The sequence below is a fragment of the Symphalangus syndactylus genome, chromosome 14, assembly GCF_028878055.3.
Source record: "Symphalangus syndactylus isolate Jambi chromosome 14, NHGRI_mSymSyn1-v2.1_pri, whole genome shotgun sequence".
Classification (NCBI taxonomy): domain Eukaryota; kingdom Metazoa; phylum Chordata; class Mammalia; order Primates; family Hylobatidae; genus Symphalangus; species Symphalangus syndactylus.
This window is the reverse complement of record NC_072436.2, coordinates 65704924-65722877: the sequence shown is the minus strand read 5'-3', so window position 1 is coordinate 65722877 and position 17954 is coordinate 65704924. Positions and strand designations below refer to the sequence as shown.

The window sequence follows — 17954 nt, the reverse complement described above, 5'->3', positions numbered from 1 at the left end:
AGAGGATCGGATTGCATCAGTTTTGGTGTGACCTCTTACGGTTGCCTTACTTTGTTCTCAGATAAAGCAAACACACAAAAATTTGTTTTCTGGGCTTAACAAAACAACAGGAGTGACCAGTTAGGTCAGAAGACTGGAACATCAGTGAAGTGGATGTGTGGTAGGCGGAGGGGAAAGGCTTGCTAGAAGCCCTCCCGCTGCGTGGGGGCTCCTTCAGAAATGGCTCTGCCTCTAGCAGCTCTGCCTGGACACTGAGCAGGGAAAGGCTCCCGACACTCATTAGTAACAGTGGTGAGTCAGAGAACCAGCCCTGAGCCTGTGTCCCCAGCCCTGCCGAGGGCCAATGCCTACTGAGCACTTCCCACAGGCCAGTTTCTGGGTGATGAGTTTTACCAACATGTATTTCCTTTTTACTTTTGAGGAAAATGAAGGTGGGCTCAGTCACAGAGCTAGTGCATGCTCCAAAGCCAGTGTCTTTCCTGTCTCCTCAGTTGGCCTGCCCCATCCTAGCGATGTTGTGAAGATTGGGACTACCTCTAAAGCAGCACACAGTGGCTGCTCAGTAAATGCTCAATACTGGTAGGTGCTGTGGGCCAAGGTGGAGAGAAACGGGCCATCGGGAGCAGGAAGCAGCTGACTGCAGAAGTCCTGCCTGGGACCCAAGCAGTCTGGATGACTGAGCAAATCTTGGAAACTCTCAATCTATTTCCCCATATTACATAACACCTGGCTACAAAAGGGTTTTTTCTTTTTTGAGAGGGAGTCTCGCTCTTTCGCCCAGGCTGGCATGCAATGGCACCATCTCCACTCACTGCAACCTCCGCCTACTGGGTTCAAGCGATTCTCCTGCCTCAGCCTCCTGAGTAGCTGGTATTACAGGTGCGCGCACCACGCCCGGCTATTTTTTGTATGTTTAGTAGAGACGGGGTTTCACCGTGTTGGTCACGCTGGTCTCGAACTCTCGACCTCTGGTGATCCGCCCACCTCGGCCTCCCCAAAGTGCTGGTATTACAGGCGTGAGCCACCACACCCGGCCTACAAAAGGGGTTCTTTTGGGACCCGATCATCTAAACTCTTCTCTTCCATTTGACCCCCTCCATCACTACTCCACAGCTCACCGGTCTTTTCTCTGTTCCTTAGGTGCCTGTCCTGTCTCCAGGCCTTTGTACATACCATTCGTCTTCCCTTGTTTGCCCTGCCCTCACACTTGGCACGTCTGGCACCTCCCCTGCACATTCTAAGACAGCATCCCTCCCTACCATTTGACCCACCCCGTTTTTTCCACCACAGTACTCATCCGTATTATAACCCTTTATTCACATTTTGTCTTTTATCTCAGTCAGGAGGCAGCGAGGGCGGGGGACTCTGTGTTGTTCCCTACCGTACCCTCAGCGCACAGACTGGTTCAGAAAAATACTCGAGAGTAAATGAGAGAATGAATGAGGGAAAAAAATGAGTGGAGGAGGGGTCTTTGGCCGAGCTAAAGAGCCTGCGCGCCGCGGGGGCTGGAAGCTCCAGGCAGTGCTCGTCCCGCACCGCCCCCAGAGTAAAGCGAATTTCAGAAGAGGGCGGGTGGCCCTGGGCGTGTGTGACCCGGACCAAGTCCAAGTCCGCCGGGGGCTGCGCGGGAAGCTGCTTATAGCTACGACCCGCGGCTCCCGGCCTCTAGCCCCACCGCCGCCAGGCAAGGGCAGGGACACCAGGTCAGTTGGAGGCTCGGGTGCGGCAGCCGGCGACCAAAGGCACTGGGCGGGAGGCCGGATCCAAGGGGATACTGCCACGTAGCTGCAGCGGAACCGGCAGGCTCTGCCGCGAAAGACACTGAGACTTGTAGTTCTCAGCTCCTCTAGACGCTGTCGCGAGCACCCAGATAAAGAGGCGCTTCGCGGTGACGGGGAACTACATTTCCCAGAAGGCCGGGATATGTTGGGGGTCACCGGGAAAGCGCCCCGGCTGGCTGCACTTACCCGGCGCTATAGGGCCGCTTCCGGGGGCGCGTGGCTGCAGGGGGGGCCCGCGTGGTCCCTCCTGAGGCGGCCCCCGGATGAAGAGATCTGGGAACCCGGGAGCCGAGGCAACGAGCAGTTCGGTGGCGGGGCCTGACTGCTGCGGAGGCCTCGGCAATATTGATTTTAGACAGGTACTGACCGCACCGCACCGCCGCGGAAACGGAAAGGGATCTGCAAGGCCCGAGGGGCGTGAAGGCGTGCGGCGCCTCAAATGCTGCGGGGCGGGGCCGCCAGTTCCCAGGCAATGGGGGCGTGGCGCGGCAGGGGCGGGGCGCCGCGTGCGGGAGCGCCGGCTGGTGTCTGTGTGTGTGCGTGCGTGTGCGCGCTCGTGTAAACCTCAGATTGCGTGTGTCAGAGACGGGGGCGTTCCTGAGCTCGTCTGATTGTGTGCCTGTGTGTGGCCCTGAGATTGTGTGAGTCTCAGAGGTTGTGCGTGTTAGTCTTTGGGATTGTGTGTGTCTTACTGAAATTATGTGATGCTCTGAGAGTGTGCGGGAGAGTGAGTGTGAGTGTATATGACCGAGGCTGTGTGTGACTGAGCGTGGGCGAGGGTGAAGGAGGCCTATTATATGTTTGGGAGTGTGTTGTGTGGCCCCTGCTCCCGTCCATCCCCCAGGGTCAGGAGGCCAGCTTTTGCCCAGAGGCAGGAGAGTGGTGGGGACCCTGCCTCTCTCCCAGCCGGCCCTGAGCAGGCTGCAGACCACCACCCAACTGTTTCGGGGCCATAATGGGTGCGACCAGCCCCAGAAGCTGGGGGCCTGGCTTGCCTGCTGAGGCTGCCCTCTACAGAGTCCTAGGCCGAAGAGTGCCTGTCCTGGCATCTCCCCAGGCTCCCAATTCCAATGGATTCCAATTGCCAACCTCCCTTGCATTCTCCCTTCTATCAAAGCTTCCTCTTAGATGCTCCATTTACCTTTTTCATCACCCACTCTTCATGAAGCCTGTAAGGCACATCTCTGCCCCAAACAGCTTCTAATCCAGTTCCTTCGCTCCCTTCATTCCTTACTCACATGTGCATTTATTCACTCACTGATCCAGCCAGTATTGATTCAGGGCCTGCTGAGGGCCTCGTGTCACTCAGAAGGTTAAGGGCACTCCTGTCACTGAGCTTTCATTCTAGGGAGGGAGACTGTAGGCCTAGAAAGCCAGAGAGTTCTCTGAAGGAGCTAACACCAGTTAGTGTTTTGAAGAGTAGCTGATGGGAAGGTGGGATTGAAATCCCAAGAGAGCCTGTTGCCCTATCTGCAAGGGAGGGACCTGGGATCTGAGAGCCGAAAGGTCAGTCAGTGGGGCAAGATTCCCCAGTGGAGGGAGGCAGGTGCGAAGCCCTCCAGGAGGCACAGGAGGAGATGGGCCGCTGGCCCTGAGGGAGCGCAGGACTGTTGGCCAGATGGGTGCTCAGCAGAGGACAGGAAGAAGACTATTACTTTAGTAAACTGTTCATTGAATTACAACATGCAGTCAGATGAGTGATGGGTCCTACCCCTATAGCTCCTGCATTTTCACCAGGTGAACCTGTATCTGATAATCCTCAGATCAAGATGGGAGGTCATGATCATCCCCAGGGGCTGCCCTCAGAAGCCACCGTGTAGAAAGGTGGGTGGGGTAGCCGTGTAGAAGGAGGGTAGAATGCAAGGGGCAGTGTCCCTTTGCAGTCCCAGCTAGGGGCCTGCTCCAGGGCCTGCCAGTGGGCAGGGGAGACTAACTGGGTGTGTGAGGGGTGGGCTTTTCTGCTCTTTCTCCTTTCTCCCCAGGGCTGTGCAGTTGGAGAGAGCTGGGGCTGGGGTTCGGGTCAGGGTGACCCTCGCTGACTAACATTCTGTTTTTCTTCTGCTGTCCTTGTTGGTGCAGTTAAGCTTCCTGTTGCCAAGGGATTTTTCTTAAAGAAAGAAAGAAAGAAACATACAACATACAACATTACCTCCTCAATCGAAATCTCCGGTTTTAAAATATGTCAGTCCCTGGCCTGGGAGAGTTGCAAGGTTTTTGTTCACCCCATGGGCGTCTGAGCTGCAGGATCTCAGGTTCTAGCCCTGTGCTGCTGTGCTGTCCAGTAGAAACATTGTGTGCCACATGCATAATTTAAACCTTTCTAGTAGCCATGTTAAATTAGTAAGAAGAAATGGAAAATAGCAAAGAAATAGAAAAAATAATTTTAACAATATATTTTATTGTTATCAAAATATATATCAGACATATTTTGTCCTGTGGCATTCCAAGCTTGTGGCACTGCCTGTGACCAGTGGCTGCCATGTCATACCAAACAGTGCTGCTCTGGGTACCATGCCCTCCACCAGCTCTTTTATGGGCCTGCTTCAGCAGGTACAGAATCTTGCTTTTGTTTTTAATTAAAAAAAAAAAATCAGCCGTTGGGGCTGGGCACGGTGGCTCACGCCTTTAATCCCAGCACTTTGGGAGGCCGAGGCGGGTGGATCACCTGAGGTCGGGAGTTTGAGACCAGCCTGACCAACATGGAGAAATCCTGTCTCTACTAAAAATACAAATATTAGCCAGGCATGGTGGTGCATGCCTGTAATCCCAGCTACTCGGGAGGCTGAGGCAGGAGAATCACTTGAACCCGGTAGGTGGAGGTTGCAGTGAGCCGATATCACGCCATTGCATTCCAGCCTGGGCAACAAGAGCGAAACTCTGTCTCAAAACAAAAACAACCCAAAAAATCAGCTGTTGGGCTGAGGAGTTAGGGTGAGGATTGTGCCCACTGCAGCCTCATTGACTGAGGCCCTTTTGCTCCTTGTTGCCCTCCCTGTCAGGGGATTCTGGAGGCTTGCTCCTCAGCTGGGCAGCTGCCTGAAGGCAGTGGGGTGGCAGGTGGACGAGAGCAGGGTCTGCATCTTGCTGTTCACAGGCAGGGGTGCCTCCAGGATTCAGAAGGTGGCTCCAGTAGGGCCTAGGGGTGCGGGCACCCAGGCTGGCAGAGCACACTGAGGTCCTCAGAGCAAGGGCACATGCCCAGGTCTCAGGTCCCTTTTCCATAGCAAATCACCTGCTCACCAGAGCGGGTGAGTGATGATGTCTCCAGCTTGGTGTTGGTGTCAAGAAGAATGGGGACAGTGAGGGGGTTATGGTGAAGACCAGAATGAGATGAGGGGTGTAGAGAAGCTTCATGAAGTGTCGAGTGCAGCCCACCTGAGGGTGGTCTTCAAGAAGGCAAAGCCCTTGTATTTAGAAGGCTGAGAGACCTGGAGCAGGGGACACAGGTCCCTGTCTGTAATATGGGCACCCAAGTAAGGCCCTGGAGGCAAAGCTCCGATGGCCGATGCGGGGTATCTTGACTGCCTTTCAGGGAAAAATGTTTGCTTCTATCCAAAATCGTTTCCAAAAATCTTTTGATTGTATTACTTTAGTTGAAATAAACATTAGGCCGTTATATTAGATGAGTTACTCTGTGGTGTTTTCAAGGTCATACATTTTGTCTTCAGTAATTTGGGCATCAGCCAAGACAGAGCAGGGTTGAGGCTTTCCGTGGCTGCTCATCAAAACAATGACAGAAACTCTTGGAGCTTGTTTCCCCTGCCTCTGTTGAGATGACACTGTTTTTCCTTATTAAGCTGTAAATATGAATTACATTGATGTTTTGAATGTTGAACCAGCTCTCGATTCCTGGGGTGATCCCTGGCTGGTCCTGGCATATTATCCTTTGTATATATTGCTGGATTTGATTTGCTCTAATTTTGGGGGGGATTTTCTTTCTTTATCTTGTTTTATTTGATTTAATTAATTTATTTATTTTAAGACAGAGTCTTGCTCTGTCACTCAGGCGTGTACTCAGGAATGCAGTGGCATGATATCAGCTCATTGCAACCTCGGCCTCCCGAGTTCAAGCAATTGCCCCACCTCAGCCTCCTGAGTAGCTGGGATTACAGGTGCACCTACCACCACACCCGGTTTTTGTTTTGTTTTGTTTTGCTTTTTGTTTTGTTTGTATTTTTAGTAGCGACAGGGTTGTTGGCCAGGCTGGTCTCAAACTTCTGACCTTAAGTGATCCACCCACCTTGCCCTCCCAAAATGCTGGGATTACAGGTGGTGAGCCACCGCACCCGGCCTGGTTTTAGTATTAGGGTAATACAGTGAGTTGGGAAGTGTTGCCTCCCTCTTCCATATTCTGGAAGAGATTGTGTGGAATTAGAATTATTTTTTCCTTAAATGTTAGGCAGAATTCATCCAGGAAACCATCTGGGCTCAAGGCTTTCTTTTTTTAGGTTTTTAAGCCATAAATTCAAATCCTTTGAAAGATAAAGGATTATTGCTTGAATGAATTTTGGCAGTTGTGTCTTGCAAGGATCGGTTCATTTCATCTAAGTTACTTAATTTGTGTTATTCATAGTATTCCCTTATTATTACTTTAATGTTTGTGAGGTCAGTAGAGAAGTCCCCTCTTTTATTTCTGATATTGATATTTTGTGTCTTTTCTCTTTTTTTCTTGGTCAGGCTGGCTGGAGGTTTCTCAATTTTATTGGGAAAAAAAATTTTCCCCAAAGAACCAGCTTTGGGTGTGATTTTTTTTTCTCTATTGTTTTGCTGTTTTCAATTTGATTGATTTTTGCTTATCTTTATTTTTTTTTGTCCTGCCTCCTTTGGTTTTAACTTATTCCTCTTTCTCTAATTTCTTTCTTTCTTTTTTTGAGGCAGAGTCTTCCTCTGTTGCCCAGGCCGGAATGCAGTGGTGCAATCTCGGCTCACTGCAACCTCTGTCTCCTGGGTTCAAGCAATTCTCCTGCCTCAGCCTCCCAAGTAGCTAGGATTACAGGCGCCCTCCACCACGCCTGGTTAATTTTTGTATATTTAGTAGAGACGGGGTTTCACCATGTTGGCCGGGCTGGTCTTGAACTCCTGACCTCAAGTAATCTGCCTGCTTCAGCCTCCCAAAGTGCTGGGATTACAGGCATGAGCCACTGCGCCCAGCCACTCTTTCTCTAATTTCTTAAGGGCAAAGCTTATATTCCTGACCTGGGACTTTTCTTCCTTACTAATAGAAGCCCTGCCTTAGCCGCATCCCACAGGGTTTCATGTGTTCTATTCTCATTTTCATTCAGTTCAAAATGTTTCTAGATTTCTCAAGACTTCCCATTTGGCCCTCATGTGCATTCTTTCCACGATCGCTTTCTGTGACTGATTTCGAGTTTAATTCTGTGGTGGTTTGGGAGCATACTGTGTATGCTTTCTATTCGTTTAAATTTAAGATTTGTTTGATGGCCCCAAGTATGATCTGTTTTGGTGACACCAAAGAGACTGCAGGCTGTTCCCAAGGCTGCTGTGTGCTGTGGTCAGGTCAAGCCACTGGATGGCGCTGCTCAGGTCAGCTGCGTCCTCACCGATTTTCTACCTGCGTTTGTTTTCTTTCTTTTCTTTCTCATTAGATTTTTTGTAATGGGTCTCAAAATTCTGTGACAATTTTTTTTTTTTTTTTGAGATGGAGTCTCGCTCTGTCGCCCAGGCTGGAGTGCAGTGGCGCCATCTTGGGTCACTGCAAGCTCTGCCTCCCAGGTTCACGCCGTTCTCCTGCTTCAGCCTCCCGAGTAGCTGGGACTACAGGCGCCTGCCACCACGCCCGGCGAATTTTTTTTATTTTTTAGTAGAGACAGGGTTTCACCGTGTTAGCCAGGATGGTCTCAATCTCCTGACCTCGTGATCCACCCACCTTGGCCTCCCAAAGTGCTGGGATTACAGGCGTGAGCCACCGCGCCCAGCCCAACAAATTTTTGGTCAAGTTGTTTCCATTCAAAAGTACTGATCTTAAAAACTAATAACTTAAAACTGCCACAGTCAAAAAAGAAAACCAGAGTGGTCCACAAAACATTTTCCTTTCCTTCTGAAGGTTTTACGATGCATTGTTGTCATTAACCAGTCTTTTACTACTAAACCTAAATGGCCAGTTGAAACAAACAGTTCTGAGACCGTTCTTCCACCACTGATTAAGAGCGGGGTGGCAGGTATTAGGGATAATATTCATTTAGCCTTCTGAGCTTTCTGGGCAGACTTGGTGACCTTGCCGGCTCCAGCAGCCTTCTCGTCCACTGCTTTGATTCTCTCAGTCACTGAGAGGACCATGGAGGGCCCTAACAAGAACTGTGGATTTGTCTTTTCCACCCTTTAGTTCTGTCAACTTTTGCTTCATACCTCACCTCACTTCTTTTTGTTGTTGTTGTTTGTTTTTGAGATGGATTCTCGCTCTGTCGCCCAGGCTGGAGTGCAGTGGTGTGACCTCAGCTCACTGCAACCTCCGCCTCCCGGGTTCATGCGATTCTCCTGCCTCAGCCTCCAGAGTAGCTGGGATCACAGGCGCCTGCCACCATGCCCGGCTAATTTTTGTATGTTTAGTGGAGACAGGGTTTCACCATGTCGGCTAGGCTAGTCTTGAACTCCTGACCTCAGGTGATCCACCTGCCTTGGCCTCCCAAAATGCTGGGATTACAGGCGTGAGCCACCGTGCCTGGCCGCTCATCTCAGTTCTTAATCTGAAGAGTGGGCATGCCTCTCAGGGTTGTCACCAGGACTCGATGACACAGTTGTCACAGCCAGCGTCTGTCTAGCCATGCCCCCCGCCAGACGCTGCGCTGAGTGCTTTCCTTGCACTTTCTCATTTAATCCTCCTGGCGTCCCGTGGCACCTCTACCATTCCCACCTCACAGGCTAGGAAGTGGCGCTCAGCAAGGGGAGATGGCTGCCCGCCATGGCACGGGCGTCCTTGTCTCGTCAGCACTCTGTTCTGCCTCCTGCAAGTCCCTTGCCAGAGCTTGGCAGCTGGTTAACTTCCAAGCGAAGGTTGGCTGGCTTATTGTTACTATTGTCTTCAAACTACAATGTGTAATTTACACAGAGACACAGTAGCACCTAGCAGGTACTGTCCTGGGCCCTGGAAGGTAAAGGTAAAGAAAAGGAGGATGGCTGGGCTTCGTGGCTCACACTTGTAGTTTCAGTACTTTGGGAGGAGGCCGAGGTGGGAGAATCACTTGAGCCCAGGAGTTCCAGGCCAAACTGGGCAATGTGGTGAGACTCCATGTCTACAAAATAAAAATTAGCCAGGTTTGGGCCGGGTGCGGTGGCTCACCCCTGTAATCCCTCGGCACTTTGGGAGGCCGAGGCAGGCGGATCATGAGGTCAGGAGATCGAGACCATCCTGGCTAACACGGTGAAACCCCGTCTCTACTAAAAATACAAAAAAATAGCCGGGCATGGTGGCGGGCGCCTATAGTTCCAGCTACTCAGGAGGCTGAGGCAAGAGAATGGCGTGAACCCGAGAGGCGGAGCTTGCAAGTGACCTGAGATGGCGCCACTGCACTCCAGCCTGGGTGACAGAGTGAGACTCCGTCTCAAAAAAAAAAAAAAAAAAAGGAAAGAAAAAAGAAAATGGGGTGAGGCTCACAACCAGCAGAGGAGTGAGAAGAGGCAGCCCAGCGTGGAGGCGAGCAGGGCCTTGAGAAGCACGGTCTTACCTGCGGGCCCCACGCCCACCCCTGCTGGAGCACGTGAGCTGTCAGTGCCTTTTGAGTTTCGCACAGGTCACACTTGTTAATTGAAAAATGAATGACATTTCACCCTCCTGAAAGGAGTTACGGATCTGGGGAACTGGAGCAGCTGCCTGCCATTTCATTTTACTGTGCGATCTAGAGACCACAGTTGCATTGTGACATTCTAACTTCCACCCCTCCTGCCATGAGATGGTTTTTGCTGCCCAGGGCTTGCCTGACCTCAGATTCCAGCATTGGGGTCTTCCCAGGAGGGTCCCTCCAGAGAGTGAATGGTGAGAGAGGGACCTGTATTAGTTGACATTAAGCAGACAGAGTAGAGGGGCCGCCAGCCTCGGCCCTGAGTGCACCCTGTACTTTTATATCCGATCTCGCTTCTGTGCAGAAGGTAACTTCAGGTGGCCTGTGTCATCACCCCCATTCCACTCAAGGGAAACCTGGGCTTAGATTGGTCATGGGAGGCTTGCCATGGCCCCTCACAGTGGGTGGTGAAGCTCCCAGCTCAGACAGTGGCTGCCAAAGGCCAGAGTCCTCTGAGCCAGGTGGCCTCCTATGTGGAAAAACAGGGTTAGGGGGCTGGCTTAATGTGAAATGGCTTCTCCTCTTCTACCAGAGAATAAACTTTTTAAAAAATACTTTTATTTTATTTTTTTTTGAGATGAAGTTTCGCTCTTGTTGCCCAGGCTGGAGTGCAGTGGCGTGATCTCGGCTCACTGCAACCTCTGCTTCCTGGGTTCAAGTGATTCTCCTGCTTCAGCCTCCCCAGTAGCTGGGATTACAGGTGCCTGCCACCACGTCTGGCTATTTCTGTATTTTTAGTAGAGACAGAGTGTCACCATGTTGTCCAGGCTGGTCTTGAACTCCGGACCATCAGGTGATCTGCCCGCTTCGGCCTCCCAAAGTGCTGGGATTCCGGGGGTGAGCCATCGCGCCCGGCCCAGAGGATAAACTTCTTAGAGGAAAAAGACTCTGGCACACTCATCCTTATGTCTTTGTGCCAGGCACAGGGCTCTAACCCAAAGTTGCCCCAAATAAACGTTACCCGAGTCAGCGTATGGTGCCAGGGCATGAGGGCAGCTCTGGGGGCAGTGGGGGCTGCACCACTGCAGGCAGATTCTGCAGGGGTGATGGATCCCAGGAGGACCCTGTCCCCTCTCCAGCAGCCCCCACCCATTCCTCTGCCCTTCGTTGTGTGTGGTGTGTGGCCTGGAATCAATGTGACTTTGCCTGTCCAGGCCTGCTGTTTGTCCATGTGTCACAATGTGACATGTTGACCCGCTGCAGATCATTCCCTGACCACAGAGCGCTGCTCCCGAGAACCCTGCACCCCTCAATGGAGTAAATTACCATAAAGCCTCTTCCTTACCCACGCTTTGGGGTGTTAACAGCTGAGGCTATTCGTCAGTGACCCGTGGGACTCGAGCTATTCCTGCAGCTCAGCGGACCTCCTGGCCGTGGTGGGTAGCTCCTTTCCTTTAGTCAGATTCTAAGGCCTCTGCAACCTGGAGCCTTGGAGCGGGGGTTCCATTAGAATTACTGGGTAGCAGAAAGCCGGGATCTCTGCTGTATGAAGGAGGTTGGGGCTGGGAGTGGATGGGAGACCGCCCTTTGGTCACAGGTGTGCAGGGGAGGCCATCAAGGGAGACTCTGACACCCGGAGGCAGAGCCTGGATGTGGGACCCAGGACTCTCCTACTCTGCTCACGTCTGACCTGGATTTTTGGTTCTTTTTTGCCAATCCAGTTTCAGAAGGGAGGTCCACCCTCCTGAGGGGGGTTTTGGAAATGACAGCTATCAGAAACGGACTATCATGTCTCTGAGTGGGGATCGGGGAGCTAGGAGGGGCTTCCCTCTTCTGCCTAGAATTCCACTCTGAACCATTAGTCATTCTTTCCAGCAAAGCAGGTGCTTCTCCGGGCAACACAAATCCTCCTCAAGGTGACTGAAGTGACCGGACGGACACCACCACCCTCCTGAGACAGGCTGACCTGAGGCCACTGGGACCTGGGCACAGGAGGGAGAGCGGGGAGGGGGTGGATATGTTCCAGCTTTGATCAGTTCAGCCCTAATTGGGAGACTCAGGTGGATGTCAGCTGCTGCTGGGTTCCCCCAGTGTTAGTTGCTTAATCTTTCAGTGCCTCAGTTTCCCTTCTTCATCTTGGCTCCCACAAAAGGTGAAAAAAGCATATTTCTTGCTCACTTTCCCAGTTTCCTTGGGTTTCAAGACCCGGAAGCACTCACTTTTATCCTTGTCCCCTTTTTATGGGGCTTTCTGTCCGGTAGGGCTGGCCTTGCTCAGGCTGGCTCTGCTCCTCACTGCCTGGGGTCTGGAGGCTTTGCTCTTTTATCTGCAAAGTAGGCTAACAACAGGGCTTTACTTTTAGGATGGTTGAGAGTATGGCCAGAGATAGGTCTGCGCTCACTGCCAGGTCCTGTGTTTTCTTAGACCCCCTAGAGTGAGGGCCTCCTTAGTGGAGCTCAGCATTTGGTGACTAACATTGAGTTGAATTCCTTATGGGAGGCAGCAGTTCCCCCAGGGCCCAGTGGGGAAGTAGTAGAGAGATCATTTACACTCAGGAAGATGCACCTCTCTTAGTTGTAGAGTTGAAGAGACGCCAGTGATATGGGAAGTGTTTTTCCTGGCCCTGGAAAATGCCCTGTGTCCCTTCCTGGCCCCAGGCTCAGTGTCCCTAGGCCTTTCCTGCTTTCTCTTTTCTCCTAGCTGAGTGGGGCTCTGCTCTGTGACTCACACTCTGCCCTTTCTTCTCTTTGGCTTGGCTAACAGCATGCTGGTCTGTAGGTAAGGGTCCATGGGGAGGGCTCTGGGGGAAGTCCAAAGGTAGGAGGCCACTGAGGTCCTTTGCTGTGCCCTGGGGAGCAATCGGCAAAGCCAGGGTTGGGGGAGGGAGTGGATTAGGTGGTTGTGTAAGAGGCGGAATAACAGATGGGCCACGGGAGGATTAGTAATGGGAATGAGGCAAGGGAGGGGTAGGGTGAGGCCAGGTTTTGGCTGGGGGCTGAATGGGGAATGGGGAGTGGGAGGGATGGGTGAAAACTGGCCGCTGGCCCACTCATAGGGTCTGCTGTGCACATGCAGGGAGATAATTCACGCTTGGTGTGCTTTGTAAGTGCCAGGCATGACCAAAGCCAGGACTCTTCCCTGAGCCAGCTTTCCACCCTCCCCCCACCAGGCTGTCAAGGGACAGGGCCTTGGAATCGGATGTGGTTTTTTTTTTTCTTGAGATGGAGTCTTGTTCTGTCACCCAGGCTGGAGTGCAGTGGCACGATCTTGGCTCACTGCAACATCTGCCTCCCAGGTTCAAGCCATTCTTCTGCCTCAGCCTCCCGGGTAGCTGGGACTACAGGTGTGCACCACCACGCCTGGCTAATTTTTGTATTTTTAGTAGAGACGGGGTTTCACCACATTGGCCAGGCTGGTCTCAAACTCCTGACCTTGTGATCTGCCTGCCTGGCCTCCCAAAGTGCTAGGATTATAGGCCACCATGCCTGGACTGGAGGTGCTTAATAGATGTTATCATGAAACTGAAGATAAGGCCAGGCCTCAGGTTAAGCCCCAGGTTCTAGAAGCTTTGGGGCTGCATCACAGGCCTTCCCTCCCCTCCCTTCCCCTCCCTTCAGGGCAGGGCAGCCTGCTCTGAGCCTGGCCCAGTTGTCCTTTATGAGCGGCCAGTGCCTGCTCTGGGGAGTGTGGGCCTAGGCTCATAGCCCCAGGCATTGGGAGGCACCTGCTGGAGCGCCAGGCCTTGTTGGCTGCAGGCGCTGGGCAGGCACTGCGCAGTGCCCAGAGGCTGTGGCCGCAGCTAGGCAAGTGGTGCTTCCCTGGGTTCCTTCTTCCCGCCATTTGCGGAGTGGCTTTTCTTAGTCATTTGTTTACTGATGCCCACGCCTGCTGCCGTGGCCACTCTTTCACTCAGCTGTTCTGTCTACAGATTCCAGTAGCAGTGCACCTTTCGTCCTATGTCAGCTCATTCATCCCTCAGGAGGGGCCTGCATTGGAGCATTTTGTTTGTTTGTTTGTTTTGAGACGAAGTGTTGCTCTGTCACCCAGTGGAGTGCACTGGCGCATCTTGGCTCACTGCAACCCCCACCTCCCGGGTTCAAGTGATTCTCCTGCCTCAGCCTCCTGAGTAGCTGGGATTATAGGCATGCACCACCACGCCCGGCTAATTTTTGTATTTTTAGTAGAGATGGGGTTTCACTGTGTTGGCCAGGCTGGTCTCAAACTCCTGACCTCAGGTGATCTGCCCACCTCGGCCTCCCAAAGTGCTGGGATTATAGGCATGAGGCACCACGCCCGGCCTAGAGCATTTAATATCTGCTTAGCCCTGCCCTTGGCCCTGTAGTGAGATGATTGTTTGCACCTCAGGGATGCAGGCTGATCAGGCAGGGAGGCCACACGTGGGAAGGATGCCAGGCCATAGCAGAAGATGGCTTTATACTGATAGACGTCTGAGGGACATCCCATGGTCACATCCTGCAAGTGGCCTGGTAGCAGGCAGAGTTACGTCAGGAGACTGTCGTTTGGGGAAGCAAGGATTGGAGTGGAGGCTGCGCTTGCCCCCCAGGGCTGGCTGACCCTGGGCAGAAGCACCATCTCCTCCCCACCCCTTCCCCAAAATGTGGGAGATCAAAGCGCTCTTTGAAGGAATTTACTGTATTTCCAAATGCAACAGAACAAAACACACCATTATGGGAAAGATCACAGCTCTGATGGACTTTACACTTATTTTTTTATTTTTTGTTTTTAATTTTTTAAAAAGATTTTTATTATACTTTAAGTTCTGGGGTACATGTGCAGAATGTGGAGGTTTGTTACATAGGTATACATGTGCCATGGTGGTTTGCTGCACCCATCAACCATCACATCTACCTTAGATATTTCTCCTAATGCTATCCCTCCCCTAGCCCCCCGCCCCCTGACAGGCCCCGGTGTGATGTTCCCCTCCTTCTGTCCAAAAATGTGGAACGCTTCATGAATTTGTGTGTGTCATCCTTGCACAGGGGCCATGCTAATCTTCTCTGTATCGTTCCAATTTTAGTATATGTGCTGCCGAAGCGAGCACAACTTTACACTTGTTTTATAATTTAGTATTTTTAAAAAATTTTGAGTTGCATGTGGAGAGACACCATAATATTTTTCAGTGCATTTTAGAAGCAGTTTTTTATTTTAATTTATTTTTAAATTAATTAATTGTTTATTTTTTGAGACAGGGTTGCCCAGGCTGGAATGCAAGTGGCACGATCACAGCTCACTGCAGCCTCGAACACCTGGGCTCAAGCGATCCTCTTGCCTTGGCCTCCCAAATAACTGGAACTATGCCCAGCTAGTTTTTACATTTTTGTAGAGACAGGGTCTCACTGTGTTGCCTAGACTGGTCTCAAACTCCTGGCCTCAAGTGATTCTCCCACCTTGGCCTCCCAAAGTGAGCCCAGAAGTTCAAGGTTTCAGTGAGCTATGAACGTACCACTGGACTCCAGCCTGGGCGACAGAGGGAGACTCTGTCTCAAAAAAAAAAACAATGTAAAATCTGAATATTTGATACTATATTTTGTGTTGTTTTCTAGAAATTTCTGTCTAGGTGCTGAATTATGCAGCCTGCTCTTCTACTCGGCCGTGTGTTTGAGAATGTTTCACAGTGCTGTGTGTAAACCTAGTGCTTTTTTTTTTTTTTTTTGAGACAGAGTCTCGCTCTGTCGCCCAGGCTGGAGTGCAGTGGTGCGATCTCTGCTCACTGCAAGCTCCGCCTCCCGGGTTCATGCCATTCTCCTGCCTCAGCCTCCTGAGTAGCTGGAACTACAGGCGCCCGCCACCACGCCCGGCTAATTTTTTGTATTTTTAGTAGAGATGGGGTTTCACTGTGTTAGCCAGGATGGTCTTGATCTCCTGACCTCGTGATCCGCCCGCCTTGGCCTCCCAAAGTGCTGGGATTACAGGCGTGAGCCACCGTGCCCGGCCGACCTAGTGCTTTTAGCTGCTGTAGGAATGGGCCATGGGTTTTTTTTTTTTTTCTTCATTTCTTTGGTTGCTGGACACCTAAGTTGTTTGTCATTGTTCCTGATGTTTTCATGCAAGCTGATGGCGGGGCAGGGGCAGTGTCCACGTGCCCCCTGTATGCTGGTGGCGTGGCCGGGACGTGGGTGCACACTTTTTCAGTTTACCCTGCCCCACTCACAGCCTCGTGTGCACTCGAGATTGTCCCCTGTCGAGTGTGGGTGAGGAGAGGCACACCACTATTGTTTTAATTTGCTTTTACCTGATTCCTGGTAGGCTGAGCATCTCTTCACATTTATCTCAGCTGCTTGGGTTTCCTCTGGGGCCTCTGAGAACCCTCATCCCGGAGGGTCTCGGTCACATCAGGGTTGGTGTCACCTCCCTTCAGGGTGCCAGGCACCCCTCCTCAGAGGTGCTGATTTCCTCATCTGGCATCCAGGCACATTTCTGCGGCCGCCCTCCCAGGACATGACACAGCTCATTAGGTTTCAGCTTTTTATCTTCCCTTCTATGAGACTACACTGTAGTAATCTTTGCTGGACTTGGATGTTCCCAGGCCTCCCGGCGTGTTCCCAGAGGGTAACTTTGTCTCCGACTCCTGGGGGCTCACAGGCCCTGCTGTGTCTGGATGGTGCTGATGCTGGCTCTGTCCCTGCAGGCAGACTTCTGCGTTATGACCTGGTTGCTGGGCTATGTGGACCCCCTGGATCCCAGCTTTGTGGCTGCCGTCGTCACCATCGCCTTCAATCCACTCTACTGGAATGTGGTAAGTGATGTGCCTGACACTGTCCAGACGGGAGTATCCCACTGCTGGGTGAGTCCCACATGCAGGGGATCGCGGTGGTTGCTGCTGGCTGGCCAGACTGACAGACAGACAGCTCTGCTCTTCCCTCCCGTGTCTGTCGCTGGCTGGTGTGGAGTACTAGGTGCTTCCTGCTCTCTCGCCTTGGGGGTCCAGCAGCCATTGGGCTGCCCAGGCTGGCGTCAGGATGGTCCAGGACTGCAGGGTTGGCCCTCCTAGCCTCACAAGAGCCTGCAGGAGAACGCTGCCCCACGGTGGGGCTGCCATTGGTCACTCGTGCCTGGCAATCTGGTGGCCTTCTCATGCATGAAGTGGGTTGCCCAGGAAGTAGGGGCTCTCTTCCCTCTCTGCCATGTCACACAGTAAAGCCACTTGCTTGTGAATCTCCCACCCCTCGTGTGTTCCAAAAACATGGGTATTTTTCCCACATGAGGCTTCCTGCAAAACGGCCTGCACATTCCGGACCCAGGTGAGCTGGGTGGCAGGAGCAAGCCGTCATGAGCTGAAAGCAAGCCGCCACCATGGCACCAGTTTGTGATGGGTGCCAGGGGATGTTTGGGTGCCCGAGCACCGGCACCGAGGGGTGGGTGGACTGCGTGGGAAGTGGGCTCTGGGCCCTTTGAGGAAAGTGTGGAGGGGAGGGCTGTCAGTTTCTTCTGCAGCCTTTCTGAGATGCCCCCCACGCCTCCCAGACTGGGATGAAGCTCTGGGGTTCCTGGCCCAAGGCTGTCTCTGGGGGGTGCTTCTGCGCTGCTTCCCAGGGATCCTGCTGGGGTAGTGGGTGGTCCCAGGGCTCAGCGGGGGTTGGGCTTGCTGATGCGGAGCCATGAGCGTCCTGTGATCACCCCCGAGGCTAATCTGCAGAGTAAGGCCAAGATCAGCGTCAGCAGCACATTGTTCCAGACCGTTTTCATTTAAGGTGAGCCCTTGATCCCAGGGCAGAACAGGAAATGTTTTTCATTTAGTTTATGACTTGAGATTTTTCTCCATCTGGTGAGAGAAGTGGGTGGGGGCCAGCCTGCTCATGTCAAAGACAGTGCATTCCAAAGAATGCCCTGTCCCTGCTGTCCTGAACATGCTGGACACACTCCAAGGATGGATGCTCTGGCAGCCCACAGGGGAGGGGCTTCGAGGGGAGGTCCAGAGGTGGGACTGAGACTGGTGAGCTTGGTGTAGCCAAACACAGGCCTCCTGGACATCCCTTTCTCCTGAGAAGCCTTGGCTGGGGTGGGGAGCACCTGTACTCTCAGCCACACCGTCCCCAGCTGGCCCCAACCTCCTGACATGGGCCCCTGTAGCCAGGGCTGCAGCTGCAGTGCCTGGCCGTCCTGGCGTTCCCTCCCACTGCCTGGCCTGCGTGCTTCCCCTCTCCTTTCACCTTTGCACACACCCAGCATGCCAGAGATATGAGGTGGTGAAGGGTGAGGAGGGTGTTTGGAGGCTGAAAAATGGTCCTGCAAAGACGTCCACATCCAGTGAAGGTCTCTTATATGGCACACACACAAGGGTCTTTGCAGACGTGATGAAGTCAAGGAGCTTAAGCTGGGGAGATGGCCCTGAGTTACCCAGGTGGGCCCTAAGTGCCATTGTGTGTGTCTTTTTAACAATGGAGTGGCACAGGGACATTGAAACACAGGAGTGTCT

At 52.5% G+C, this 17954-nt stretch overlaps 1 protein-coding gene and 1 non-coding gene across 4 annotated transcripts in view; one reads left to right on the top strand and one right to left on the bottom strand.

Moving 5' to 3' along the window:
• Window positions 1-1567: 1567 nt before the first annotated feature.
• The window catches only part of PEMT (phosphatidylethanolamine N-methyltransferase), an 85844-nt gene continuing 69457 nt past the window's right edge, over window positions 1568-17954 (top strand). Inside the window, exons 1-2 of one of the 3 annotated variants that reach the window (XM_063617810.1) lie at window positions 1568-1703; window positions 16167-16274. In XM_063617810.1, coding sequence (XP_063473880.1) covers window positions 16182-16274 — 93 coding nt within the window. In that variant the 5' untranslated portion in view covers window positions 1568-1703; window positions 16167-16181. Of the gene's footprint in view, window positions 1704-1956; window positions 2141-16166; window positions 16275-17954 lie in introns of those variants that run through there. The other 2 variants (XM_055241095.2, XM_055241096.1) reach the window with 2 other exon arrangements.
• On the bottom strand, window positions 14471-14579 carry LOC129463400 (U6 spliceosomal RNA). The gene has a single exon (XR_008651169.1). It is a non-coding gene; the product is annotated as a U6 spliceosomal RNA (small nuclear RNA).